Here is a 27,981-nt window from a genome sequence, read left to right on the forward strand (position 1 = left end):
ATTACCCATCACATTTTTAGCCAGTTTCCTCTTGTTCACATACCATATTTTCCTCTTGATAAGGCCAAGTGGAAAGCTAAAGTTTTGTTGGGTTTTTTTTGGGGGGGGGAGGGGGGGAAGAGAGGGGGAAGGCAAAACCACCCAGGCTGCCCTTAAAGATACAGAACATCATTTATCAGCTGCATAGACAGATTTATAAGTAGAGGGCCCCCTCTGTTCCTTTAAGGCTGCAAAACAGATGGGAAGTGAATGGACAGTCAAAGGGTCAAGAAAACACATGGGAGGTGCTGCTTGTCTGCTGTATGTATGTTCCCAGTATAAGAAAGAGGTCAAGATTGTAACTGCATGGTTGGGTGCTGGAAAGGCCTTTTCTTTAAGCTGTTACAAAGACAAACGCTGTTCCTTATCCTGCTGTCAAACTGCTATAAATATTGGTTGTCAAGACAGTTTCAGCAGCTAAGGTTTTGTTGTTTTGGGTTTTTTTTAAAGGCTGAGCAGGAGGAGGAACCATGTGAATGATTCTTAAACAATTAGCTCATTAGTGTAATAAAAGCACTGCGGAACCCTGAAAAGTTTAAATGGAATTTATAATAGTTCATGTAGTAAATCCATGAATCATTCAGAACACACAGCTTTTAAAATGCAAGCTTGCAGAAAATAGCCAGCATGCTCTTCAGGTCGGAGTAGTTAGACTGAACAAGATGCTAACTGATGCTACACATCCTAGTAACTTCCCTTTATTGCTACAAAATGTTTTTTGTCTGTGTTGCGATCTATGCTGAGATTTGAATTTGCAGCCAGTTTAACTGAGTTCTTTCTAAAATTTTTGACTTCAGCTTCATTGAGTTCTTTCTGTAAATTCTACCTTCAAAGTATGCTCACTGGAATGAGATAATTCTGATATAAAAATGCTGTGATTACATTTATAAATCAGACCTCCCCTCTTGGACATAAGAGGTCTCAACCATTACATTCACTAGAGTTACTGATAATTTGTCTACTTGCCTTAAACCCCTTTGCCAGCCTGAGATAAAAGGCATTTTAATCTGGGCAACATCTAGAATACCTGTACTGCACTGATCAGGTGCAGAAAGACAACAAGGACAGGGACATGCTCTAACTGTCCAAAAGCCTCAGGTGAGATGCTTTCATTATTAAAAAGACAAGAGATAATATTTCAGTGTCCTCTCAAATATTTATTTTAAACTCTAGGACAAGACAAGGTGCTAAATGCATTATATTATTATGATTATTAAAATCCCCAAGGGCTAGCCAGCATACGAATTTCATGGACACGAGTTCATCAACAACTGCCTGCTGGTGACCTGGCTGAAAATCTCCTTTTGCATGACCTTAACAGAAGAAAACATCAAGGAGCCTATTTCCTATGAAGACATGTTTTTCTTATCCCTGCTGTAGGTAAATCCAACTCTAAAACAGGATAAGATCTCCTCCAGATTGTACTTAGCCTGCTGTAGAAACATAATAAAATCTTAGTCTTAACAAGTCATTTTAGACAGAAAAAAAAAAAGCCCTAGCTGCTATCACTGAAGTCACTTTTGCTATAAATATTAATATCATATCAATTATTAATCCCTGCAGAGCATACTTGAGCAAAGCTATCAGTTATCTGCAGGAAACACTATTACCTTTATTTCAGACTAAAGATAACCAGGCAGCAGCAGAAGAGAGTTGTTTGAAAACACTTCAGCTATTTTTACAAGGTACTGAACACTGGAATGTTATTTTAGTATTACCAATAAAGACTGTTAGCTCCAGAAATGGGAACTGTGTATTGTGCTGACAAAATTGTAGATTACTAATTAATCAATGTCTTAGTCTATAGCTGCTCCAGATACACAAGTGAGACCTCTGCAGCTTAACAAAACGGTTTTGGCCACACATTTCCCCTCTCCTCAGTGGAACAGAACAGAAGCTGACTGTGTTTCTTGGAGCAGGCCCTGGGGCTCCTCAGGCTGGCAAGCATGAAATCTTTCTGTCTCTGACAGAGCATATGAGAACTGAGACACAGGCTGAAGCACAACTGACAACTATGTGGACTACTGACTTTATACAAGAGACATATCTATGGGCTATGACCCATCACTCCCTCTTGTCTACAGAAAGGAAACTAAGTACCTCCAAACTGAGATGTCAGATTGCAAACTATATGCATTTCTACACTGTTATTAAGGTTAGACTGATGTACCACTGATTGTTCCTCTTTATGAGAGTCACAATGTCTGCAATAGCAAGGCAGGACTTGGGCACCTTTCAGTCCTCTGTCTCTACCTTAGAATTTTAATTAAAACTGTTCCAGTAACTGAGTCTGTCAACAGAATTTAGCTGTGCTGCTTGGTGGACAGCTAGGAGGAGCTCAGTAGCAGAATGACAAGGCAACCTTATAAAACAGACTTGTATCTTGTATCAGACTTACAGATACAGAAAGACTGAATTTTGAAATCAAAACTGTTAAGCTAGAATGAATCAGAACATGATGCTGCTCATTATTTTCTGTGGAAATAGTGAAAAATATAAGGGCAAGCCAAAAATATTACCCAGTGATTAAGCCAGTGATGCAAAAAAAGATTATTTTTCTTATGTAGAAGGGACATGTACAGCTATCAAGGTAAACTACTTATGTAAAGGCTACTGTAACCTTAAGGCTATAAAACTGCAAAGACACTAACATGAGAAATAACTAACATATGTAATTTCTCCACCCAAAAGAAAGCATGTTAGCTAGGTAACAAAACAATATGCTATCACGATTATTTATGCAAAAATGTCTCTAGAATACGTCAGAAAATGAAATGGTGATAAGATCAAATTTTTAGATCATAATAATAAACAACTGAATTTTTGATAATCAGAAACTTAAGTCATCATACCCTGAAGAAAAACAGATGGTTCTATTACTTTTTCTTAGTTTGTTATCATTCCTAGCTGAAAATATTTCCTTCCCTTTTGTTTTTGTATAGACTTCAAAATTAGACGCAGAGTAGAGTCCACTACAACATTAACAATGTGCAACATACACGACACTGACTTCTCCAGCTTTTGGAAATGTGTTAAACCAGTACAGAGCTGTGAAGTGTAAAATAAATGCATACATTGGTCAGGTTTAAAAGCCTGAATTTATATGAACAGCAAATCTTTCCATGATAAGTACTTAAATTTGATTAATAAGTACCCTCATAAGCAACCAGTACTACAGAGAAAACAGCACCCAATTGAATGGTTTGATCCTTGCATCATTAAGGAAATTTTAGGAAAAAAATAAATTCTGCAGACAACACCAGAATGACCCTCAAGTAGGAGAGACATGGGGCTAGGGTAAGATTAACATTAGGCATTAAATATGTTATTACTCATGTAGCAGTTGATCACTATTTTTCAATGTCAACTTTAAGTGATAGGCTTCGTTTACTCAGTGACAAATGTGCTGAACTTTGTAAGGATCCGTTTTAGGACCTGGACATCAGTGCCTAACTCTTCATCAATAACTAAGAAATCACAGCAGACAGGCTTTGGTCATCTGGGATTCTTAAGCTAAGTAAACCATCACTCCATCACAGGACGTTTACAAGTGATGTATGTTCTCCCCTGAGGATTACTTTCCTCTCTGAGAAGATGCAGCTTTCTAAAGCACTTTCTGCCATGACATGAAGCAGGAACTACCTTATCTGCACTTTGACACACACCATCCTACACATTCTTCTGGTTTTAATTCATTAGTTTCATGCAGCTGCCCCAAAACTCAAGAGAAATAAAGAAAAAAGAGAACTAAAACATTTAACCAGTGTCTTTCACATCAAAGCACACTTGCTTGGGTTAATTTCTTAAATTATCTACATGATAATCATGCAAAACCAAGTAATTTGCATTCTATGAGAAAGCTAGCAAATCTACTGTGATATATTGGGACTTGCTTATGTTCAAACGTAGGGGAAATGGAAGACATGACTGCACAGACTGATTCCAAGCACATTGTTCCCCAACTTCCTGCACCATGGAGCACCAGGGCCCTCTCCAGAGCTCAAAGGGAGCACAGAAGACAGGCTGCCACCCGCACACTGGTGACACCAGCACGAGCTCAAGCTCACCAGACTCAGAGGGTCTACATTATGTGACTGATTGGGCAGAAATGAATGTGCTCTAACTGACAAGCAGCCTCTGATAAGATACAGACTCTTAACGTCCTGGGGGAAGCTGCTGGCAGGGGACTGAAGATAGCAGATACCCTGCACATGCTTAGCAGAAGTTGGAGATCTGCTCAGTGATTCCCAGAGGGAAATGGCTGCTCTGCTGTCTGGTTAGAAGGCCACAACATCTCCTGGTGTAATGTTCTGTCAGCTCAGGATCAGATGAGAACTGAGTGCTCCTCACTGCTACCATCAGATGAAAGGAGCAAAGCAAGACTGTTGCCACCTCTGGAATTGTCCACAACTATGAAGTAACTGTATTTTTTATTTAAATAGCGTCTAAAACTCCAATATTAAGGCACTGCAGAAGAAATGAGAGCACAAAATAACCCTAATCCTTCAGATTCTGATAAAATTACTCCTCTATCTGGATTTCCTAGGATGCTTTCCTCTTTCCCAGCAGCAGAGGCAACATCTGGGCACTACATTCTAATACCTTCAAAATGATAACTATTTACTGTACCACGTCAACAACAAAAAACATATTCTGAACAAGCATTTTAAGGACTGTTTTAAGGACTGCCAACTACTGCCTTCTGAGCTGTTTTGTCTGCCTCTAGTTTCCTGGGGAAAATTACTTAAGATATGCTTATTTGAAAGATCTTTCCCCCTACAGCTGAGCTTTGCCCCTATGAAATGCTGTGACCTTTTTAAAAAAAGTTAAAGCACATACTAGAAGAGCAAATGGAAGTAAAGGCTTTAGAAAGCCAAGTCAAAACACAATTTTAAGAAGCACATGTAATCAACAAGGTCATGTAGGATGGAGGTCAAATCAAAATACTGTTGACAGTCATCTCAAGGAACTGAAATTTAATTAGGCTACAGTAATGACCATAATACAGGATTACTTTCACACAACATTTTTATTTTCTTAGCTGTTAGCTGCAGAACAAAGTAGTAACCATGCAGCAAGTAATTATATGCAAAGTACTCTTCACAGACTTTATTCCCAACTTTGCATAAATGTGTAACAAAAAAGGGGACTCGCTTGGATTTAAATCAGTTTGTTACACACAACAGACACAACAGAGCCCCTCAGTTTAGCCAAATACATCACAGGAATTCCAGATCCTGAGTCAGCAACTTGCATATGGAAGTAGTGACTTTAGCCAACATTAGCTTTCTAACTCTATTAAAATGGCAAGTTTATTACATGCATATATGATACTAAATCATTCATGCTCCAAGTTGGCAAATGGTTTACATTCAACACGAGAAAAAGTAAATTAAGAATTTAATGCAGTGACTTCAAAGCAATGACTTTAGATATAAAACTTGAAAGTATTTTACTGTAACTCTGGTTTATTTGGGTTTCATATGTTTTAGTCTTTACAAGAAAATAATTAAGTTCTACAAACTGTTCTATCTCATAGCTCACAAATGTATGACAGCATTGGAACAAATGGCCCTAAGCTCCCCTTTCTTCATGTGAGGGCTTATTCCTCAAATGTTTCAAAAAGCTTTTGTACAGAATGAAGTCTCAGCTAGCCCACAACACCTGTACAGGTGTCAGCATTACTATTGACAAACGAACTTGGAGGCTGACCCATTCACATTCATACCTGGCAATTTCAGGATCAAGTTTCCACAGGCATTCTGCAAGTCCCTTCCTACCTCCTGCCAATGACTCTCCTATGCACATGGTTTTACTTACAGTTTGGTGAAGTTCTGGGTTTTCTTTTCCAGCATGTAAGGAAACAGGATATTGGATGAATTGTATGCTGACCTAGGAAAGATGCTTTGTAGGTACTATGCTGTGTTTACCCTGTGCATATAAAAGACACCTTCATAACGTTCATAGTTTTGCTGTTTCAAAGGAATAAAGGAGAAGAAACAAGTGAAGATAGGACATGTGTAGTTCTCTGGGGTCTGTGAGATTTCAACTCAAGTGAAGTAAATGGCAAAGTTCCTATTGCCTGCCTGAAGTATTCAACGTCCATGTGCACCATCTAGCATGTTTTAAATGCTACTGCAATATGGATAGATGCAGCTTAGCCTTAGGATAAGACACTGGAAGATCCATTTCTTTTCCAAAATGATTAAAGCATTCGGTTCCTAACAGTTTCTAGTAACAAATCTTACTAAACTAATACTTTCCATGCAGTTCCTAATGAGAAATGTGCAGTTGCAAAAAACCCATCATTCTTTACAATCTTCTTAAATGACATGTCATACAAACAAACCTCCTAGAAAGTACAAAACAAGATGGACAAGGCTAGGCAAGTGCATCTTCCTCCCAGAGGAAAATGCTTAGCATCCAAGAAACCAGTGCCCACTGCCTAAGCCTTGCTCAAGCACTGAAAAGCACCAGTGGCAGGAAGGCTTGGCACCAGCTCTGCCACAGGCTCAGCCTCCTGCTCCTCCTCCACAGGCCACTCATTGCCATCTTGTGTTGGGAAGTGTACAGCAACTTAGTGTGCAGAGTTCTCACTCTCGAGGAAGTTTGCTTTGGCCCTTTACATAAACAGAACAAGTCCAGCAGAGTAGAATTCTGGAAACAATTAGGTAGTTCTGGGAAGACTTTTACTGAGAATTCAACATTTAAAAGAATTGCCATGTTTAAAAGTAGTCTACAGAAAGTTAAGGTTTATCCACATGCTATCAGTTTACTATCAATTTATCAATTACTATTCTATCATTTGTGTTAAAATGAATACATAGGTAAAAGAACGTGATTTTAACATAAACAATATATTTTCTGCTGTTTTTTTTTTTTTTTTTCCCCCCAGAAAAAATGTAGTGTCCAATACTGAAAAACACAATTTAAAAGATACAGTTCCAGGGAAGGTGTGACTTCAATTTTTTTTCTAATAAAAAACTAACCCACTTCAGCACTGACATCAAAAAGATCCCAAAACTCAAAAAATGCCAGCAGCTTTACTGTTCTAACAAATTTTGCAGAAACCACCTTATTTTAAAGTAAAACACTTCAGAGGCAGCCTGCATGATAGTTCAATGTCAGTCACTTTGGAAAGTTAGACACAAATACAGGAGAGAACAGTATGAATTAGTAACTCCTCTGAAAGAGACCTGATAAAATTAAAGGACATATACTGACTGATCTATCTTCAACAGTATTGTAGAAAGAAAGGGTAAATAGTATTTTCAAAAAAGAACAAGTGCAAAAGCTCTGTGCTTTTGCCATTAGATAGTAGGTGCTCCCTCCAGCTGGAAGCAGTTCCTTAAAGCCTGCAATACAAACAGGGTGGTCCTGACAAGAGGCATTTCCATGAGTGGAAATTTTCCTTTAAAAATATTAGTGTTTACTATTGTGCTTTTAACTCCCTCTACCCCATTTTACTTCTTATGGAACAGAGCATATTTAAGATACTGATTTAACTAAGCATATAGTAAAATAATAAGCTGTGTGGAATAAAAGTTTCAAATCAAAGTGCTTTGTCCTTCACCAATGAGCACAATCAAGATGCAGGTGTCAACTGGAAAGTAAATGTAGCTCTTCCTGTTGCTAATGAGGCTATCCAAGTCAGAGTGGCTGTGTTCTTCAACTGGCAGACACCTTTGGTGAAAAACTTCAATAGAAACAATGTACCAGAGTTAGGAGGGAGGTTGCAAACTGCATTGAAACAGGTTCCTACCAATTCCTGAATAAGCCTGAAGTACCCATTAGATATGTAAGAGACAGACAGCAAATTCCTCTTGCTTCTGCATCCTCAACAAAACAATAAATGTATCTAAACTGTTCTTACAGTTTAAAAACATGACAGAGAAAATGTCATAGCTGTTAGTTATACAGACAGTCCACTGCAGCCATCAGCTCACTGCTCAGCAGCAGGGAAAAGAGGAAACAGACTACAAGGAAATACTGTAAAGAGACCAGAATAAAACCCAGAAAACACCGTAACACAACTGTGTAAGTCCACAATACAGAAACATGTCAAATGTGCAGGTTCTGCTTTTTCATCTCCAAAAGGGTTTAGGAGAACTAAAAAAAAATGGGAAAAGAGTGGCGAGGCTGACTGAAGCTAGGAAACAATGTCCATGCAAAGAGCAACTACACCATGAGAACTTTTCAAGACCGCAAAACGAAGATCAAGTGCAGGTAGCATATATACCTATGAAGTCATGAATGGCACAAAAAATGAATAGAAAAAAAGATTACTGAATGTTTTTCACAGTGCAGGAACTAAGGAGAACCAAATGAAATTGGCAGGTGGCCCAGAAACAAACAAAAGGAAGTATTTTTTCACACAATGTGTAGTTGAACTCTGGAACTAATTGCCACAGGATGTTGCAGATGCCAAAGTTTACATGAGTTCAAAAAGCAATTAGAGAAATTCACAGGAGGAAAAAAAAAAATCCATGAATGGCTATTAATCACAAAGATATTACCTCAGGATTAGGAAATCTTGGAACTACAGATTGTTGGATGCTGAGAGGGCATAACAGGCAAGTACTACTGTCTGCTTAAGCTGCTCTTATGCTGTTCCCAGCCCTGCTCATTGCCAGGGTCAGGACACTGGGATACCCCAACCACATGTGTATTTTTTGATACAGGTATTCTTATGGATTGACTGCATTTTAGGGTATTTTAAAGTCACTTTTCCCAACTCACCTATTCATACTCTCCTCTGCCCCTTTTTTGCCTCTTTGTACCCTGTCTTCCAAATGGTCTCTCATCCTAGGGCTCTTTATATCCATAAATTTAGTAACTGTTAAATTGTAATGATTAGTGTTATTGTAACTTCATAATTGTAACTAGTTAGTAGCAACAATTGTAACTTAGCAATTGCTACAATTGTATAAGTATCATGACCATACTTACATTAAGGAGAACATTGACATTACATTTAAAGCCTTTTTGTGAAGAAAAAGCAACCTTTAGTACCTTATAGAATAATTTGCTAGAAATCATTTAAAAGATCTGTTTACACTCTTTAAAATACCTAGGATAAGGACTTGAGAAGTGAACATTGAGTAGCAGTAAGATTCAGAGCCTAAATGTCATCAAGGAATAGTCATATATAGGATTAAAATATCATTCAAGGCTGTAAAACACAGATAACAAAACCTGTTCAAATAAGTTTTGAGTCTTACATGAGCTCTCATGATGAGACTGGGTCACCCATGTTAGTAAGTTTGCCACTGATCAGTAACCTGAGCTAACAACACAACACTTCCAGTGCTTAAAAGACTGATGTAACAGCAGTTGAGACAGTGTTGTCATATCATCAGTATCAAGAGGAAGCATCCCAACCTCAGGTATATAAATAATTTACATTTGCAAGTAGAGTTTCCAATCAGAAAGTGAATCCCAGCCTCATATTTACAAATTTAGACTGGAAATTAAAAGACCATTTGTAACTACCAGAGAAATGACATCCTGGAACATGCTTTGAGTATGAACAGTGAGCCCCAACAAGTTAACTGATTTAAAGATGGAGCTCAAGATATTCCAATCAGCTGGGTTATATAAACACAGCTGCCTGGAATAGAGAGACTGGACTTTGTGATTCAGGAGATCACTTCCCTTCCTAATTAAAATACAAATACTTTATGAACACGCGTTGTGGGAGTCAGGATTTTTTTTTCCCTTAAGCAGAGTCCTGATCATTACTAAATGCTATAAAGAAGGAAATTACTTGTGTGTCCATCTCAGAGTTCAATGCTCTATGCTTTCAAAATCTGTCTCAGGGGTATAAAAAAACCCTGCACTGCAGAAAAGCACTCTATTCACTAAGGAAAAGGCAAAGAAACCTCCTTTTCCTGTCATTTTCCCATAAAAATTACTGCCACTCAGCAAGAAAAGCATGCAGAAGGAACACAGCATAGAGCTAAGCTGTGGTAGTTTTAGACTTTCCCACAGGTACAATAAAGCAGAACATGTCATCATACATCGTTTTGTACTGAGCAACAATTATTTCCTTAGAATAATACACGTGGGATCTGTGACCTCCTGAATCTAAAGAAATGCACTGCAGTGACATGTTTTCACTACATAGTAATTTATGAAATGCAAACTACAAATTTGAGGCACAGACACCATGGGTTATAAACATACACACAGAGGTTGCTCCTACAGGACCAGTCTTAGTTTACAAAATAATGACCCCAACTGTTCCTGCTTTGAAATGGGAGCTTACTCCTGAGGTTGGGGAGATGCAAAGTTGACAATGCAAAAATTCCAAGTGGATTTCAGTGCAAAAGAAAGACTGGTTAATTTAAACATAATGTGCTTGCTGGTGTTTTTACTTTGTTTTGAAACATAGAATATTTAAGGATAAATCAAAATCACCAGGTCTCACTCTAGACCAGGGTTTGCTCAGGACAGAAAATAATCAACATCCAGCATCAAGGCAAGGAAGTAAGCAGCTCTGCTGACTAAGAACAGAAGAGAACTTCCTCTATGCTATGCAGGCTACCACCAGTGTTACCTCAACATACACAGAGAGGAGGAAACCCCCTTATTTTGTAAAACACATTCTACCTACTCTAAAAGAGTGGCTACACGAAGGCTGATACAGAGTTTCACAGGCAACACAGGGCGTTTGGAGAGAATCATGTCCCTATCACAAGAATTACATAATCATATCAGTTGCTTCAGAGATCAGTCAAGAAAACCCAGACAATTTGTACTAGATCACCAAAACTCCCACTCACAATTCCACATTATTATAGAAACACTCTAAAGGACAACAAATACCATAACTGACTGGGATGTTAATAACACTATATCCAATAATAAGACAGCATTTCCAATATAACCATACCAGCCCTATCAAAAAAACCCAAACCCCTTAGATTTTGAGTTTATTATAAAGAAAACTTGTTTCATATTACATTTTGGATTTAAAAAATATAAATCAATTCATACTTAGGAAACTAACCACAACTTAAGGCTCCTCTGTCCCTCTGAATCCTGGACATCAGAATTTTACTAATAACTTTCCTAATTAAATGAACTAACACTGACCATAACATTAAATTTTTTTTGAATTAACTAAACAAAGTGATTTTTTGAGACAAAAATTAGTTTCCACATCAAATGCAAAACACAGGCCTAGGGAGAAAGGTCACTTGTGATGTCAATATGCAGATATTTATATAAATACATGAACTTTATTTATCACAAGCTTTCTTTTCTTCCCCTTTTTGCACATCATTGTTTTTTCCCCCTAACAGGCCAGGTGCAGAGCTGGGGTTTAAGTGGAAACATCACAGAACAACAGCAGAATGCCACCAAGAAAACAAGTCCATGTGTGCAAAAGCAAACCCCATCAGCTAAAAGTCAGCCTAAACCCTACTGGATGTGCAGGCAGACAACAGGAATATAACCTCAGCCTGGACTGCCACCTTAAAAACTTTCACTGTTTAAAGTCTTATTATATTAACCACAAAAATATCTTAACACTTTCTGAGTGACTCAAAGTATTAAACTACTGCAATCCTTCTGAAGGTTAGAGCTACTACATTTTCTTCCTTGTTAAATCTTTTAATACACTGGTCATCTCAGCTTAATAAGGACAACATAGATCTTCATGTCTGACAGGTGTTGTTCTTGTACACATGACCTAAAATGAGCTGGCCAGTAAGTCACAGGCATTTCCAGCTAATCTGTACTAAAAGTCTGTATTATCTGTGGGAAAGCTGAGCATATCACCCAATAATGGGATCAAAACCTCCTTACACACTCAAGACTGAATCACCCAGAGACAAGTCTCCAATATGTGGATTAACCATGTTGTACTAGAAAAAAGTTTCTTTATCATATTACTCTGTCTTAACAACATTTTTCAATATACTGATGCAATACATTTACATCAGTGAATGTACATCTAGTGTAAATTATACTGTTTTATCCCACTATGCTACCTATGTCCACCTTTGAATCAGTAAGATTTGACCCTATTTAAGAAAAATTCCATGTGATATTAAATAAAATGCCAATATATGAACAATCAATATCTGATGGGCCTATAAGGGACTCTTTGCTAGGAACTGCAGTGATAGGACAAGGGGTAACGGGTTCAAACTGAAGGATGGGAAGTTTAGGCTAGATATTAGAAAAGTTTTTTCCTGAGGGTGGTAAGACACTGACACAGGTTGCCCAGGGATGTCATGGCTGCCCCAACCCTGGCAGTATTCAAAGCCAGGTTGGATGAGGCCTTTAGCATCCTGGTCTAGTGGGGAGGTGTCCCTGCCCATGGCAGGTGGTTAGGACTAGATGATTTTTAAGGTCCATTCCAGCCCCATAAATTCTATGATTCTATACCAGGTCTAATGTTCTCAAGGACAATGGTCAGAATTTGAATCATTTCAAGCTAGTTCCAAAGCACTATAGAATAGGTACTTACTGAGATCCTCTGCCAGCTGAACTCTCTTGCCAGTTAGGAGTTTCACCTTTTTTTCAGTGTCCTCAGCAAAATCTTCAAGTACTTCTTTTACATTCTTCTCCAAGCGCCTTACTGTAGAAACCCAAAACAGCAAACAAACAAACAAAAAAGTGAGTGGTAATATTTTTGAACCTATAATGACTTAAGGACAAAATTTTGGAAGGGTCTGTTGGAGATATAGTATATGTTACAAGACTAACTACTCTGGTTGGAGAAAAGTCAAACTTCTGAACACAGAAGCCCCTTCTCTGGGCCATTAAGACAGGAAATTCTTTGAGAAAGATTTTTAAATTTCAAAAGGTATCGTCTCTCTCCGCAAAATTATTATTGGATGACTTTTTTAGTAGGAGATAATTTTTTACTTCAAACCCCTCAACTGACTGTGAGCCTTACCTTCCGTGTTCGTAAGCTGCTGCCTCAGTGTATTGGCTGTGATGGCCAACATTCGCTGGATTCGCCAGAACAGGACAATGTCATTACATTCGAGCTGCAATGAGACAAGTTGAAGTGGCATCAGACCTCTGATGTCCAGTGAACATCCTATATGGACAAGAACTGCTTGATGCTTTGAGCAGCAACTGTAACCTCATGCATACATATCCCGCGCACAAAAACCCAACAGAATAACTGGTGTAAGTAACAAGGAAATGCATCAAAAATACTTGGCAAGAACTATGTCAACTTTATTTAATGCACTGCATCATCTTCAGGTCTGCTATTTTCAACAAAAAGACCCATATCCTGGGAAACCTTGGGAAAACAAATGTGGCTGCTGAGTGTAACCTAAAGCTCACTGAAACCCCATTCGTTCACAGCAAACACAGACAACAGCTGAACTCCTGGTTGTGCCTCCCTGTCTGCCAAACCCTTCTGAAAACAATGCTGGGCCAAGGGCTGTATTTATTAACAAGAGAAGAGACAAATTTTACACCTGTAAGAACAGCAGGAGCGAGCATTAGCTTCACATTACAGCACCTTCAAAAAGACAGTAAAAGGAATAGGAGGTTAAGTGCCACAGATAGGCAGCTCTCCATGCTGTGATCTCATTCTCTCTTACCTCTTAGAGGCAAAGGTTATTTCTACAGTAGCAAAGATTTCTGGCTCCATGGAGATCACTGTTGCTCATTAAAAGAAAAACAAAACTCCACAGAAAGTGAGGAGCAATATCTTTCCAGCAGTTTTTGATTTAAAATATAATGGTAAGAAAGCTGTATATTCTTTGTGTGACTTCGTGTATACTGTCATTCGTTGCACAAGCTTAGGTTTACAAAACTGGAAAGTCATTAGAAAAAAAAACTGTTTTAAAACTCCTTAGTCATTAATTTTTTCCCCTTGTAGATCACACATGGTTCTAACCATTAACTCTAAACACATACTGACCATACTTGTCCTATAAACACATAAAAATGTTTTCTGCACCTTTTGTATCAGTGAGTAAAATAACTATCAATGGGAAAGTGAGAGAAATGGACAGCCAAAAGTCTCAACAGCTGTACAACACTGCTTTCAACCCTCTTTTCTATACACACAGATTAGTTACAGATGTTTAGGTCATGGCTGATACCTAGTGGTCATTTTATACAATTACATTTTATCCATCACAAACAAACCTCATGTAAAACATATCTAAGATCACAGCTATCTGGTCAGGTTAGTTTAAAATACTATTCTATTGTTTCTACAACTGAGATAGAAATATGAAAGCAAAACACCAGTGTGTATCTGTTCACCAATTTACCTCAGAGTCCACAAAATGCCTCTGATAATAATAGAAGCCTCTTCGACATAGATTGCAGTGGTTCAAAGCAGACTTCAGGAAGTATCTTCTGTAAATTTGGTGCCATGTGTCTTTAATCTAGGAAAACAGTACTTAAATTTGACTAAACAAATAAATACATACACTCACTGTCGTGCATAGATTAATGATTGCATTCAATTAAAAAATATAACTCCATATTCCAACATCGCTGTCACGTAACGTTTCAATATTTCTCAGCAATTTGCCTGCAACTGAGATATAATTAATGTGCTAGCTACACTTGGCAAACATTGTAGATTACTGTCAAGTTAAAAATCTGCTCTTCCATGCACATAACTGAATGCTTAAAATTACTGTCTGCAGCCAAACACATTTTAATTATATATAACTAAACAATCTTTACATTAACACTGAGAATACATTTTAAAGTTGGATCTATTAATTTACCAATTAAACCAGACTGAAGTATAGAGAAATATTTAATGGGTCTTACATAAACAAACATTTGTAACTTTTCTTGATTAGGCTTATTTATGTTTCTGTTCTTCCAAATTAAATATGTATGTTGAAATGGCTCTTTGAAAAACCCACAAAATATAATTACAAAAAGGAATTGCTTCTCTAAAAAGAAAACTCAATTTGCACTCAGCCTCTTCATGCAGAGGATGTGGATTACTACTATGACCTTTATAAAAAATGCTAGAGTGCCATATAGGAAACAAGTTGCAGGTATTTAAGTAACTCTTCTACCCTGAATAAGGACACATTAATGTTGAAAATGTAGCCAAAGTTACTGCAGAAAATAAATCACTATCTCTTAATATCTGAATTCTCATGTATTTAAAATCTTTTATTTAATTAGATAACAGGCCTAATCATGGTTAAAGGCTTTACACTGCAATGAGATAAGTAATCTTCCAGAACATGTCAAACACACAATACATTCCCTCAGGGCAGTCTAAAATAATCCTTCCTTTTTCCAAGTATTTTAAAAAAAATTCCCTCTTCAATGTACCAATGAACTTCAAGCTGCACATACAACCACACTGAAAGCTTAGGGATGTACAGTGTTTTTACTGCCTCTCACCACAGCCTTGCTTCCACTACATAACATCTGAATGATAATTTCAAACAAGCCTTGTCATAAATGTAGGCCAGAAAATCTGTTCAGCAGATTCTGATTTCAGTGTGAACTGACAGATTCCAAAGCGTTGTACTGCGTTTGCCCGACAGCCAACAGAAGTGTGTGCATTGCGTGCAAGCAGTCCTTGAGTAACTCATTTGCAAACAGCTGGATTACAAGTTCACTGTTCAGATGGAGTCTCCTGTGTGCAATCCAGAGAAAACACTCAAGCATTCACAGGGAGCTTCCATATGTCTTGTTACAATTCTGCATCTTACCAGACATGGGTCCACTGTTACTCCTCTTGCTTCCAGATTCTTTCTGACAGTCGTCACTTCATCATTTGCCAGATAAGCTGCATGATCTTCATTGCACTTGATTAACTTCTCAAGTTCATTTTTTGTTTCATTACGAATATTCTAGGATAGGAGAGATTAGTTAGAATTAATTATTATAGACTCAGAGATCATCAGCACTAGCTCAATAAGCACCCTATTTGCTTAATAAGCCAGAACAGAAAATACCTGACACTGTTAAATATTACATTTGAGTGACTCAAAGGAGTGTTTAGGCAATTATACCTAAATATAGTACTTTTAAATGGAAAATTCATTGTAATTGTAAAAAATTTTAATGAGCACAGAAATGCAGAACACAAAGAGAAGAGTGGGGGAAAAAAAATCGTAGGCGTTAGCCCACTTTCCCTTCCATAAATATCCCATAGCAGGGTTCACTTTCACATACCACCTGTGACACTGAGAACTGTCATTTTCACCTACTAGCCAGCAATAACTCTCCATGGATTCACACCTTCAAGTTGCAGTTCATGCAGTTCAAGTTAGATGGGTAGAAGTCACTGCCATTCTCCCACACCTGGCTGCTGTAAAACTCCTTCCTCTGAAACAATTATTTTCTACTGTATTAACTACTTACTTCTTTAAAATATGATTCAGTTTGAGAAATACCTAGAAAGAGTAATATACAAAGCCCATCATCTCTGGGCAATGAATGGGAGGTGCTACTTAAATGCAAAAGAAATTTCCAAATGCTACGAGTGAATGTGAAGAGGTTATGATGAATGTAGCCAATCCGAAGACACAAACTATGCTGGTTTGGACTGGAGCAGAGCTAACTTCCTTCACAGTGGCTAGTATGGGGCTGTGCTTTGGATTTGTGCAGAGCACAGGGTTGATAATATGGAAATGTTTTTGTTATTGCTGAGCAGAGCTCACACAGACCTTTTCTGCTTTCTGTACTGCTATGCTGGCAAGGAAGTTGGGGGTGTATGGGAATGTGGGAGGAGGCACAGCTGGGACAGGTGACCCAAACTGACCAAAGGGATATTCCATACCATATGACATCATGCTCAGTATATAATGTGGGAGGAAGAAGGAGGAAGGGAGGGACATTTGGAGTGATGGCCTTTGTAACTGTTATATGTGCTGGGGCCCTGCTCTCCTGGAGATGGCTGAACACCTCCTGTCTGTGGGAAGCAGTGAATTAATTCCTTGTTTTGCTTTGCTTATGTGTGCAGCTTTTGCTTTCCCTATTAAACTGCCTTTATCTCAACCCATGAGTTTTTGTAGCTTTTACCCTTCCGATTCTCTCCCCCATCCCACTGGTGGGAGAGTGAGCGAGTGGCTGTGTGGGGCTTGGCTGCTGCCTGGGGGCTTGGCTCTGGGGTTAAACCACAACACAACTGTGATTAGAATGTCAGTGATAATGCTACCACATGTCCCATTTGGATTTATTAAGTAGGATATGAAACTGCATGTGATTTCTTCTTAAAAGGCATGTTAAAAACTACAGGAGGCACTAGCCCTGTTTCCACCCTGTTTTCATCAATTTGTTTCTACTGGAAGACCTTTACCAGGCCAATGGCATAATAGCAAAGATGTAATGTGATTAGAATGTCAGTGATAATGCTACCACATGTCCCATTTGGATTTATTAAGTAGGATATGAAACTGCATGTGATTTCTTCTTAAAAGGCATGTTAAAAACTACAGGAGGCACTAGCCCTGTTTCCACCCTGTTTTCATCAATTTGTTTCTACTGGAAGACCTTTACCAGGCCAATGGCATAATAGCAAAGATGTAATTCAGCTGAAGAATGGAAAACAGTTTACAAAGTACTCCGTAGCTGAAGTAGGGAAAAGGTATATGGAATTTTCCATGGCATAATATTTGAAACAACAAAAAATAATTTACTTTTGCAGTCATCTAAATAGTATGAAAAGGGTTAGTATTTTTGAAAATTTACTGAGTAAGAATCAAAGTTTTCTAAAGGTAGTGTACTACAAATTCTTTATAGTTTTTTTGTGTTGTTACCTGTTCTTTGGTGCGGCCTACCCAGTACAACCACCTTTTTTTCCAGTCTGGACCCACCATATCTTCAATAACAGATTCAGCTGAAAAAAGAAGCATGACATTACGTATCACACAAAAGGTATGCACCCCAGCCAAATTTCCAGTTCTAAAATTAGACTCATGAACCAGAATGAGCATTTTATGTTGCAGAATGTAAGACAGACCATACTGAGTCACATCAGGTGTTTACTTCCAGAAACAGTTAATGTAATTTAGTGAAATTTAAAAATCACTGCCAACTGGTAGATACTTCATGGAAGTATAAAAAAATTAAATCTTCCTTCAAGGAAGCATATAAAACCCACAACATTCCTCCACTGATAGCCCCCACAGGTCCAAGTCAGGTATTTAAAAAAATTCTTTCCTTGCTGCAACTTGCATCAAAACTAATTATGCTAGAAACCATAACGGGACCAGCTACTTTCCTTGCATTTATCCTACTCTACTACATGTGCACTGGTATCATTTTTTGACTCTACAAATCTTTACTGCTTATCTTTCAGTTGCCTTGTTCCAAGAGCACTAGCATTCGAGGCTTATTGCGCTAAATATTTTGATCAGTATCAGTACCATTTCAAACAGTCACCACTGTGTGAGTTGTGATGATACATAAGCTTGCACTGCAGCGAAGTGAACTGGACCAGAGACCAGCCTATACTAGAAAACACACAGGAGTGGAATACACTGCACAACTCACTGTCTTTGAGCCGACTTTGGAGCGTCTCTTCCATAAAGTGAATGGCTGCATCCCACTGCTGTTTGTCAGATATTGACCTGTCTTCTAAGGCATTGTGCTGGATCACTCGCTGCAAAGCAGAATGTTGTTTTAGCATACAGAAAATCATTGATTCAGGATGTAGTAAAGAACCATGTCTGTTATAATAGCTTGTGTTGGGCACATGCGACTTATTTAAGAGGCACCTTTCAAAGCACTGCCAAAAATATTTTTGTGTGCCTTTGACTCTCTTCTACAGCCTAGCATAAACAATGTAAAAATTCAGCAAAAGATATGAAATCCCTCTGGATTACAGAATCTATAAAGATGGTAATGAAATGCTGCAATTTTATGCAGTTACAGCAAAGAGAACAAATGAACTGATGTTCAACAATTCTCACCAGGCTGTCCTTGGGCAGCCAGTGGATTATGGAGGACTTCTCTGAACCAACCAAAACAGTTTTATTAGATGTTATTTAGGGCAATAACTAACAAAAGATAATAATGACACTAATTGAGAAACAGTGAATTAAAACATTATATAGAAAAGGTGAGATGGACAGATCTCCCTGTCATTTTACGACTGCAATGAAAGAATACAAAAATACTGAACATGCAACTTTAGTAAAAAGATTTCAACAGCACTTAGCCAACAAGGTAAAACCCCCCACTCCATTATACCAGGCTATCCTCTGCTCTCTCATTCCATTTATGCCGCTTAATACTTTCTTCTTTGACAGCTTGTTTCAGTTTATCAAAGATGTCATCGTGCTCTTTTCCTTTTTTTTCTGTCATGAAACGAGAAAATTCTTCTTGCAAAGTCTCCCAAGCCACCTAGAAAATTAGCAAACAATGCCTCCTGAAATGACCACTATACTCTGCACCAGCTGCTAAAGGAACGTTTATGACAATTCTTGCAAGTATGAAAATCTGGAGACCTGACAAAAACATGCAAGCATGAGAGTAGGTCACCAACTTTTCCTTTCCTGCCTTATCCATTATTAATAAAGGCAACATTAAACTTCACTATATTGTAGTAAGTGGAATTCTGTTAAACTTGAATAACCTATTAAATGTGAATATACCTACTTGAAGGGTTTAACCCCCAAAAAGAGTGTTTTTTGGTCTTTAATAGGCAAAATTCACCAGAAGAGCAAAATACAGTGTTTCTGGCTCTATATATTACTGAACACCAAGGTCTTGCCAGTATTTTCTGACATGGAAGCTGGTTAAAAGAACTGCAGTCAGCCCTTCAAACATCACCTTACTTATCCGGAGAGATGTTTTCATTTCAAAAGGCTTGGCACAGATTTTTATTTTTTATTTAAATAACTAAATTCTTACCTCTACTGCTTTATTAGGCAGCTGCTTGTCAGTCCACTGCTTCAGTTTGATGTCCACAGTGGTGTTAAACGTCCCTGAGTTCGTAGTCTGTGCTGCTGGAAGGTATATATTCTCAATCACATGAGTAGATACCCTTTCCCATAAAGTTTTCTGAAGAATCTCCTCCCTAAAATGAAAGTTGCAACACATGTGATGGTTTGCAATACACAAGTGACTAACAGGTATGCATTCAATTTGTTAGTAGCACTGAGAAAACAAGATTACAGAACACAGGAAACCCACCTTAACATCAAGACACAACTTCAACCAGAATCTGCTTGGAACTAAGGATACAAATACAGAATTTTTTCAGCAGCAGAGACAGCTTCAGAAGTTGTCCTCTGAGACTGTCACAGTTGCCACTGCACAACAGCTCCTTGCAGCCTTTAACTATTCCAGTATAGCTGTGCAGAGTTGTGTGTGCATATGCATGGCAGATGAGGGAACAACATGAGGGCAGACTGTAAAGCAGTGAAATGATTTGACTGAGGTCCACACTCCCAAAAGAGCATGTGGGTTTTGTTTCTGTAGTATTCTCATTAGTTTGTTGGAATGTGCTGTAGTTTTCCATCTGGGATTTGCACTGATTGCCCTCAGATATGATAAATGGTGAAGCAGGTTTGGAAGTCCAACCTTTTACCAAAATGTGTATTGACATTCATTAACAAATGTGCCTCATGTCACTATAAAACTAAGCACTACTTTCCTATTTATAATGCCTTTCAAGAATTAACAATGGAAACGATCCAACTTTAACCTTTTAAAACTGCAATAAGCTTACTCAGGGAACTTTGCAGCTGCAGGGAGACAACTCAGCTGAGCCAGTCTAACATGCACTCAGTACCTACAGGGCAGTCATGCTCCTGTGCCTGCTACAGTTGCCAGTACAGGTTGTGCATTTCTTGCAAGCTAATTTTATGCTTGCTCAACATGCTAAATCAGCTTAGGTCATATGAATGCGAGATTTGGAAGAATGGTGAGAGCTATGAGATCAAGGACAAAAACTGCCTTTTCTTCCAAACAGGCTGAAGTTCAGGACATAAGCCTCCTCCCTGATAATACCCCTACTCTCACTGGGCCATTTGTTGACAAAGTCCAAAGAACTTCTCATAAATATCGCTTCTCTCCCCCTGAATGAACAGTAGCGTAATTGAAAAATTCTCTTTTGTGTTTAAAGCATCCTTCTTGGAGAATTAGAAATTTTGAAGCTGTCCCTCTTACATACCAGTATAAATGGGGATCGAAGCCACTAATATTTCTACTGCTGAAACAGCCTTTGGCATGTTTAGGATAGCAGATGTATTTACACAAAAATCGAAAGGAACTCACGGGTGTTCAAGCATCAAGCAAAGATTAATTATTGATAATTCTTGATCACCATTAAAAGAACCAGGGATGTGGCAAATTAATTCCACTTCCAGGGTGCACTGGAAACCATCTGTTATGGATTTTAGCACTTAAAATGCACTGCAGAAGGGCAGTTCTCCCATTAAGAACAAATGCAATCTCATCCCTTCTTTACTGATATGTCAATAAAAATACATTTTTGCTTTGCTCAATCCTATCAAACTTAATTGAAAGGAATGGAAATTTTGACAGGATAGAAACACTGTGCATTCATCAAATGCACTGCTGTTTTTAGTACGGATATATATGGCTAACAGAAACCTTTTATTTTCAGGATTTATCTTTACAGTTCTAATTTATAGCTCATTATGTGTTACAAAACTAGAATCACCACTGCACTGTAAGTTACAGAAGAAATGAACAGAAGCATTCATGTTATGCACCTGCACAAACTGAAGCAATTAGACATGGGCCAGGGCTCTTCAGCATCTATTATACAGCAATAGCAGCAAAGAGCAAAATGACAAATGTACATTAAATTTGTACTACAACAATTCTTCAGTCTCATACACTGCATACAAGACTTTCTCTGACCACAGCCAGATATGCAGAGTTATTTCAATGTCATTCAGAGTCAGACATTTCATCTTGTTTTTTAATCTATGACCAAGTAACAATTCAACTCAGGTCACTGAAGGCAAAGGCATTAAAAGAAATCTTTTTTTTGTGGTTCTCAGTTGCAGTACAGCTGTCCAAGTAACCCTTTACACTGGCAATTTTCCTCTCAGCCTACATACATGTACAGTGGCTTTATTATGCAGAGATGCTACACAGTTAAAATACTTAGGGTAAGCTCTTTCTCTCACACCTGTGGTGCCTTACAGACATGTCAGTGCAGTATGGTGCTATGTGATTGAGACCCACAAGTAGGATGAAATTCTCCAACATCCAGATCAGCTCTTCTTACCGCCAGGAATTAGATAATCTGTCCATTTCCAAATCTCTGATTCACAGAGCTATAAAAACTTCCCTTTTTTTCCAAGGTCACATATATTATTTTGATATGCACAAGGATAATCTCCAAACATCAAGAGGAATTACTGATGCACATTTCAAATGAACATCTGAAAGCTTTTATTATGAGTGTTGCTTTTAATTTTTGAGGGATATCTATTGTGCACTATACTGTATAAAACCAGAATAAACCACAAACTGACATCATATAACTTTTGGTGAGCAATTATACAAGTATTTGGTGACTCAGAATAACAAAGAAATATGGACAAATGTCAAAGGGACAAAGGACATAATAATACATTGTGCAAGAAAAAGTTTCTTAGTTGCACTTGAGAATTTTGTTTACTAGAACTCTTTATATTTTAAAGGCAAATTTCTGCTATTTAATTATAAAATCAAAAAGTAAAAAAGAAAAAATTACCATACCAGTGCTTTGGTGTGACCTGAGTCAAACTTATGACTTCATCAAGAATCTCATTCTTTGCTTTTTCAAACAGTTCATTCTGTGCAAAAGGAAATAATAAGATTAAGTATAGTTTGATCACATTTCCATATAAAAAGTTAAAAAAAAGCAAAACCTTTTCCTTATGGCCTTTAGGTCCCAAATGATACCTCCTGGTCATATTCTGAACAAGGTATGTGCATGTCACAAGTTACTCTGGTTTACCACATGTCCTCCCACCCATCTCTTGCATCCCTCTGGCCAGGCATGGCATTTCAATACTCAGGATCTCTATATAAAAGAATTAGAGAATGAGATCCTAATTGTTTCGTTACTCTGTCTGAAAGACCAGGGAATGTAACTACTCTTTGCCAGTTCTGTCATGATCATCTATTCCTGGAGGCAAGTTAGGTCAGATAACTGTACACTAGAAGAGTGAAGGACTTAAGTGTTGATGTATCACAATTTTGAAGAACAGTATTTAATAAAACAGTGCTCAGTGTTTCCTTCCCCTAGAATAATTTACACTGTCTTCACATTTTAAAATGTCAGTACTTTATGCTAACTTCAAGAAACCTTTACAAGTGAGTTAAATGGCATAAACTTTAATTCATAATCTTCAATCCTTCATAGCACACCAATTAAAAAAAGAGTCTAATTTACCCTGTCAAGCTCTCGCAACCGAGGGTAATTGTTCTTCCATTCAGTCTCAAGATTGAAACGTGTGGCTGCAAAAAATCACAAACAAGGCCTTAATTTTTTAAATTGTCTATATGCACTTCATGACTGCCTTAAAAGTTTAGCAGCTCCTAAAATTGTCATGAATCTTGATTATAACGAACCCTTCAAGTGCTTTCAGTGCATATGCAAATGAGCAGAACCTTTTGCTGTTTATGCCAAGATATTCTGTCTGCAAACTGCAGAATTCATAAATTAAAAAAACATAGTCAAAATTGCCATTCAAATTCCAGCTCCACAAGGCAGCCTTGCCCTGGCTGATCAGATGGTACCTTTATATAGGAAGCCATTGCAAACACCATCTGAATCCTGTAGAAGACCTGCATTTTGCCCACCAAAAAATAACTTAGTTTTTTAAAATTCATACTTATTTATTCCTTTGGCTTTTAGAGCAAGTGGGTCCTTCATACCACGGATTACTTTTTTCGGTTCTTTCGTAGAGATTAATTGGGGCAATTATCAATTAATGAGAAGTGTTGATTGTATAAAACATACAAAACACAATAGCCCAAGCATCCTGGAAAAAACAGTATCATATGTATGCAGAAGAACTAACTGTTTAACAGCAAGTTGCTATTTCACTTGTTTTGTGAAGAGATGTTTACCTTTGAAAGCATCTGCTTGCTGCTCCACAGACTCTCTCACCATTTTCCAAAAGCAATCTGACACAGCAAGACTTAAGTTCTTTGTTGTTACCTGATGTGCTTTCAGCATACATGTCCTGTAGAGAAACACAGCTAAAGAAAATTCCCCTATGCATACCCCATGCTTTCTGGCCCCCACTTTCTCCTTGCAAGAATAAAGTTTTGCTTTTTATAGTGGAAAATAACATCTAAGCTTGCACCTAACCCAAATTCCAGTCTCTGCCTTCAAAATATTCAATGTAGATAATCATCAAAGCAAGGAGAAAAGCCCCAAAACAAAACAAAAAAACCCACCACAAATGATTTTTTTTTTATTCTAGAGGCTGCAGTGCAGGTACTGCAGTCCCTGAGGCCATACTGTACTTTCCTGAGAAATACAAGCCTGTGAAATCAAAACTCTGCTCAGTGAACTTCCAGGAAAACACAGAAGCTAAGCCTTAGACTACAAGATTATCACACCAAGATGACTGATATTTAGAGGCACTACAACTCATATTTGGGCTGGATTCACTCCTCTCAGCTGTATCAAGTGCCTGGACATAGGCTGTAACTTAGTTCTTGCAGAGCCAATAGAGAAACACAGAAACCTTGGAGGAGAGGCTCAGAACTGTGGTGGATCAATTGCTGCCTGAAGATTTCTACGTGCCTCCACTGACTTACAGCAAGCATTAGGAAACCAAGTTAACTTGCTCACCTCAACAAGATACTCAATTTAAGCAGAATAAATCTTAAATAGTGTTTCCACACTGCAATCCTTTTAAGCTGAACAAGAAAAACTGATGCTAGCATTTAACAACCCAGGTTCATTTCAGTATAAAGAATTAAACAGCAACATACTTCAATAGTTTTGAATTTTGAAAAAACTCCTCTTCATATTCTTTAATAGATTCAATGCTCTCACTGCTGTTTCCTGGAGAAAGAAAAGAGTGCTGCAAGAGTTCCATTTAGGCAGTTTTCTCTGCTATCAAGGAGCAAATAAGTAGAGCTAGAGTTCTCTTTACCTTTTCCAGTAACAACTGCAAAATAACCCAAAGCTTTCATTGGGAAGAGTTTGCCTTCAATGATTTGTTGAATCTATGAAAATAAAGAAATCAAAAGATGTGGTTAACTTTGTACAGAGATATGATTTTCCTCAGCACAGTTTTAAAGCCAGATCTAGTTATATCTATGCACAGAGTATTGCAGGAAGCAGTTTGCCATGGGATTATGAGTTCTACTGATGCTTAAAACAAAGAAATAAAGGCATCAAACAAATAAGGCATAATACAGCAAAACACAAAATACACCAAAGAAGCCTATCCCAGAACATCCTTAAGCTTTCTCAGGAAATGGAACTTGCTCAGTCACTTTCATGAAAGGAATCAGTATCTTAGCAAGCTGAGACTGAAGTCACATAGCTGGTCAATAAATGTAAGGCCTTAGAGAGATTAAAAGAACAACTAACAAAGGAAATTATACTGAATACAGAAGTAAGTACTTAAAACCATCTAGAACAGGTAAGTGAGGTCCAGTATTTCTTACAGTATCTCAAGAATTTTACCATGTTTGACTTTGGCCATCACAATATGAGAAAAACAGTTTCAACTCACCCTGTTTGGGCTAGCTACATTTTTTTCAGCAAGATCAACTTTAGTCAACACAAAAATTGTTCTTTTTCCTTGGGGATCCATTTGGCTGACTAAGTCTGTGACAATACTGCGTTCTGCATCCACTGATCCATCTAAAATAAATACAAAATTGTTTTTTAGGGACTATGTAATCTAACACACAGTACTGAAGACACAGTAGGCATCAACTAAGTTTAATGTTACAACTTAAAACCAGCAAAATTACATTTACATTCAGTTTTTGGGTATACACAGTGAAAACTTGCTTTGCTCCCGCTATTGTAAAAATAGTTTTGCTGTAGTTGTCTAAGTTTTGAACAGGTACCAGCTTGCTCAAAACATTCAACTTTATTATTGTTGCCTAAAAAACACTTTTGATGAAATCTTGAATTTTACTATCAACACCATTTTTCTTTAATGATAAAAAACTCTTATCAAAAAGTTATTTTTGGCCAAAGATACCTAAAGTGCCTTAATTTATAAGCACACATTCCACAGTGTGTTATTTTGTACAATAAACATATGATCACAAAAGGAAAAAACCAATTAATCAGGACAGACCCCTCAGCAACAGAACTACCACAATTAAAGAAATAGAAAAGTGCTGCCAATTGGATAACCATCTAGACTCTTGTTACCTTGAATGCAGAGGATGATGGCATTAGGATTCTGCATGTAGGCCTTGCTGATGCTGAAGATAGTTTCCTTTGTATCTGGAGCCATACCTGATGTCACAGTCTTTAATATGTATACGGAGATATATAAAGGCAAAAAAAGAAAACAGAAAGATGGTAAAAAAACAAACCAGCAGCTAACGCTCTCATCAATTAACACTTCCTCTCTTATATGTCTTAATTTTTTTTAATTGACTGCATACTTACACTAATGACTCCAGGTAAATCGACCAATACCATTCTCTGCAAACCAGGACCTTTCACACTTAAGGAGATGGTCTGTGGAGCAAAATTGAAATTAAAGATTTATACACACGCCTACTTTGCATGTAATTACATACAGAAACACATATATAAAACTATATCAACAGATATTTACACACATATGGTTTAATCAGCAACAGCCTGTAATTTTAAATAGGAAGTACAACTTTAAATGCAAGCAATTGTGACATAAAACTGATTTTAACAGTTCAAATACAGTCTGTATAGTGTAAAATATTAAGTATACACAAACTGCATTCACCACAGGCTCCCAGTTGAAGAATACACAAGAAAAAGATACACATGGACAGATATTTGCCACTACATATTTGACAAGTCTTACCTCAGTGCTAACAGTGCATCCTTCTTTCACACTATTTCTCATTCTGATTTCTATTTCATTTCTCAAAGCTGCAAGCTGTTATAAGAGAAGCAAAATAGCAAATATAAAACTCCTTATAATCATGATAGAAGAAAAATCACCAAAAAAGTAAAATGTTTACTTCTAGTGAAGATCTCTGTTTATAAATACTACTAAATGACTGATTACCTGCAGATCCCTTCATACTCCAAAAGATGTCTTGGCACAAGAGCTTCTGCTACATTTTTATCCACTCCAGTGCCAGCCAAAAACCACATTAAGAGATAATTTAATAACTAATACAATGCCTTGCCACACTAAATATATTTCACTGTGGTTAAACAGGGGCTTACAGATCACAAGGACACAATTTTTTCCGGTGATTTAATAAAAGTCACAACAACTTCCAGTCACTTCTTTAGACTTACATCCTCTTCCTTGGTCAGATCAAACTCCCGAGAGCTGTCTTTGAATAAAGCCACATGGTGGGGACCTTCACTAAGGGTTACCTAAATGGTAAAAAACTAAATGAGATATAGCAAATCTAACACAAAGAAACATGACAAGTACACAGCATGTGCACATTTCCCACTTTAGACATACATGAAATGCTTATTTTGCACAGGACTACTTAATAGCAGGTACTCCTCCTCCTCCTCAGATAGAAGATATGGTCCATGTAAAGGCCTGCAGAGGTTTTGCAATTGGCTCAAACAACTCCCTTACTTAGAGGCTATTTTATAAATGCATGTTCATGTATACTTCAATTAATGGCATAACCAGAGGGACAGCAATATGGCAAATGTTGACTCAGAGATTAATGTTTCTTACCTTAACAGGGGAACGTGTCATCATCTCCCCAGAGCCTCGAGGGAATATGCGAGCTTGGGCTATCATTTCCAACACACTGGTTTTCCCTGCACTTTGATCTCCAACCACCACCACCTTAAGTGAAAGTTCAAACAGCCATTGGCTTTCAGCA

At 37.7% G+C, this 27,981-nt stretch overlaps 1 protein-coding gene across 1 annotated transcript in view; it reads right to left on the minus strand.

Moving 5' to 3' along the window:
- Positions 1-27,981, minus strand: part of OPA1 (optic atrophy 1 (autosomal dominant)) — a 51,583-nt gene that overhangs the window by 6,570 nt on the left and 17,032 nt on the right. Inside the window, exons 8-26 of the mRNA XM_009071086.1 lie at positions 27,831-27,944; positions 27,428-27,508; positions 26,982-27,056; positions 26,582-26,653; positions 26,339-26,438; positions 25,683-25,813; positions 25,095-25,167; positions 24,931-25,003; positions 24,055-24,170; positions 23,375-23,439; positions 22,696-22,772; positions 19,867-20,032; positions 19,204-19,356; positions 18,505-18,613; positions 17,769-17,848; positions 15,717-15,857; positions 14,295-14,411; positions 12,950-13,043; positions 12,518-12,628 (exon numbers count right to left, since the gene is read on the minus strand). Coding sequence (XP_009069334.1) covers positions 12,518-12,628; positions 12,950-13,043; positions 14,295-14,411; positions 15,717-15,857; positions 17,769-17,848; positions 18,505-18,613; positions 19,204-19,356; positions 19,867-20,032; positions 22,696-22,772; positions 23,375-23,439; positions 24,055-24,170; positions 24,931-25,003; positions 25,095-25,167; positions 25,683-25,813; positions 26,339-26,438; positions 26,582-26,653; positions 26,982-27,056; positions 27,428-27,508; positions 27,831-27,944 — 1,948 coding nt within the window. The remainder of the gene's footprint in view (positions 1-12,517; positions 12,629-12,949; positions 13,044-14,294; positions 14,412-15,716; positions 15,858-17,768; positions 17,849-18,504; positions 18,614-19,203; positions 19,357-19,866; positions 20,033-22,695; positions 22,773-23,374; positions 23,440-24,054; positions 24,171-24,930; positions 25,004-25,094; positions 25,168-25,682; positions 25,814-26,338; positions 26,439-26,581; positions 26,654-26,981; positions 27,057-27,427; positions 27,509-27,830; positions 27,945-27,981) is intronic.

This window comes from Acanthisitta chloris, unplaced genomic scaffold (genome assembly GCF_000695815.1).
Source record: "Acanthisitta chloris isolate BGI_N310 unplaced genomic scaffold, ASM69581v1 scaffold28173, whole genome shotgun sequence".
NCBI classification, from domain to species: Eukaryota; Metazoa; Chordata; class Aves; order Passeriformes; family Acanthisittidae; genus Acanthisitta; species Acanthisitta chloris.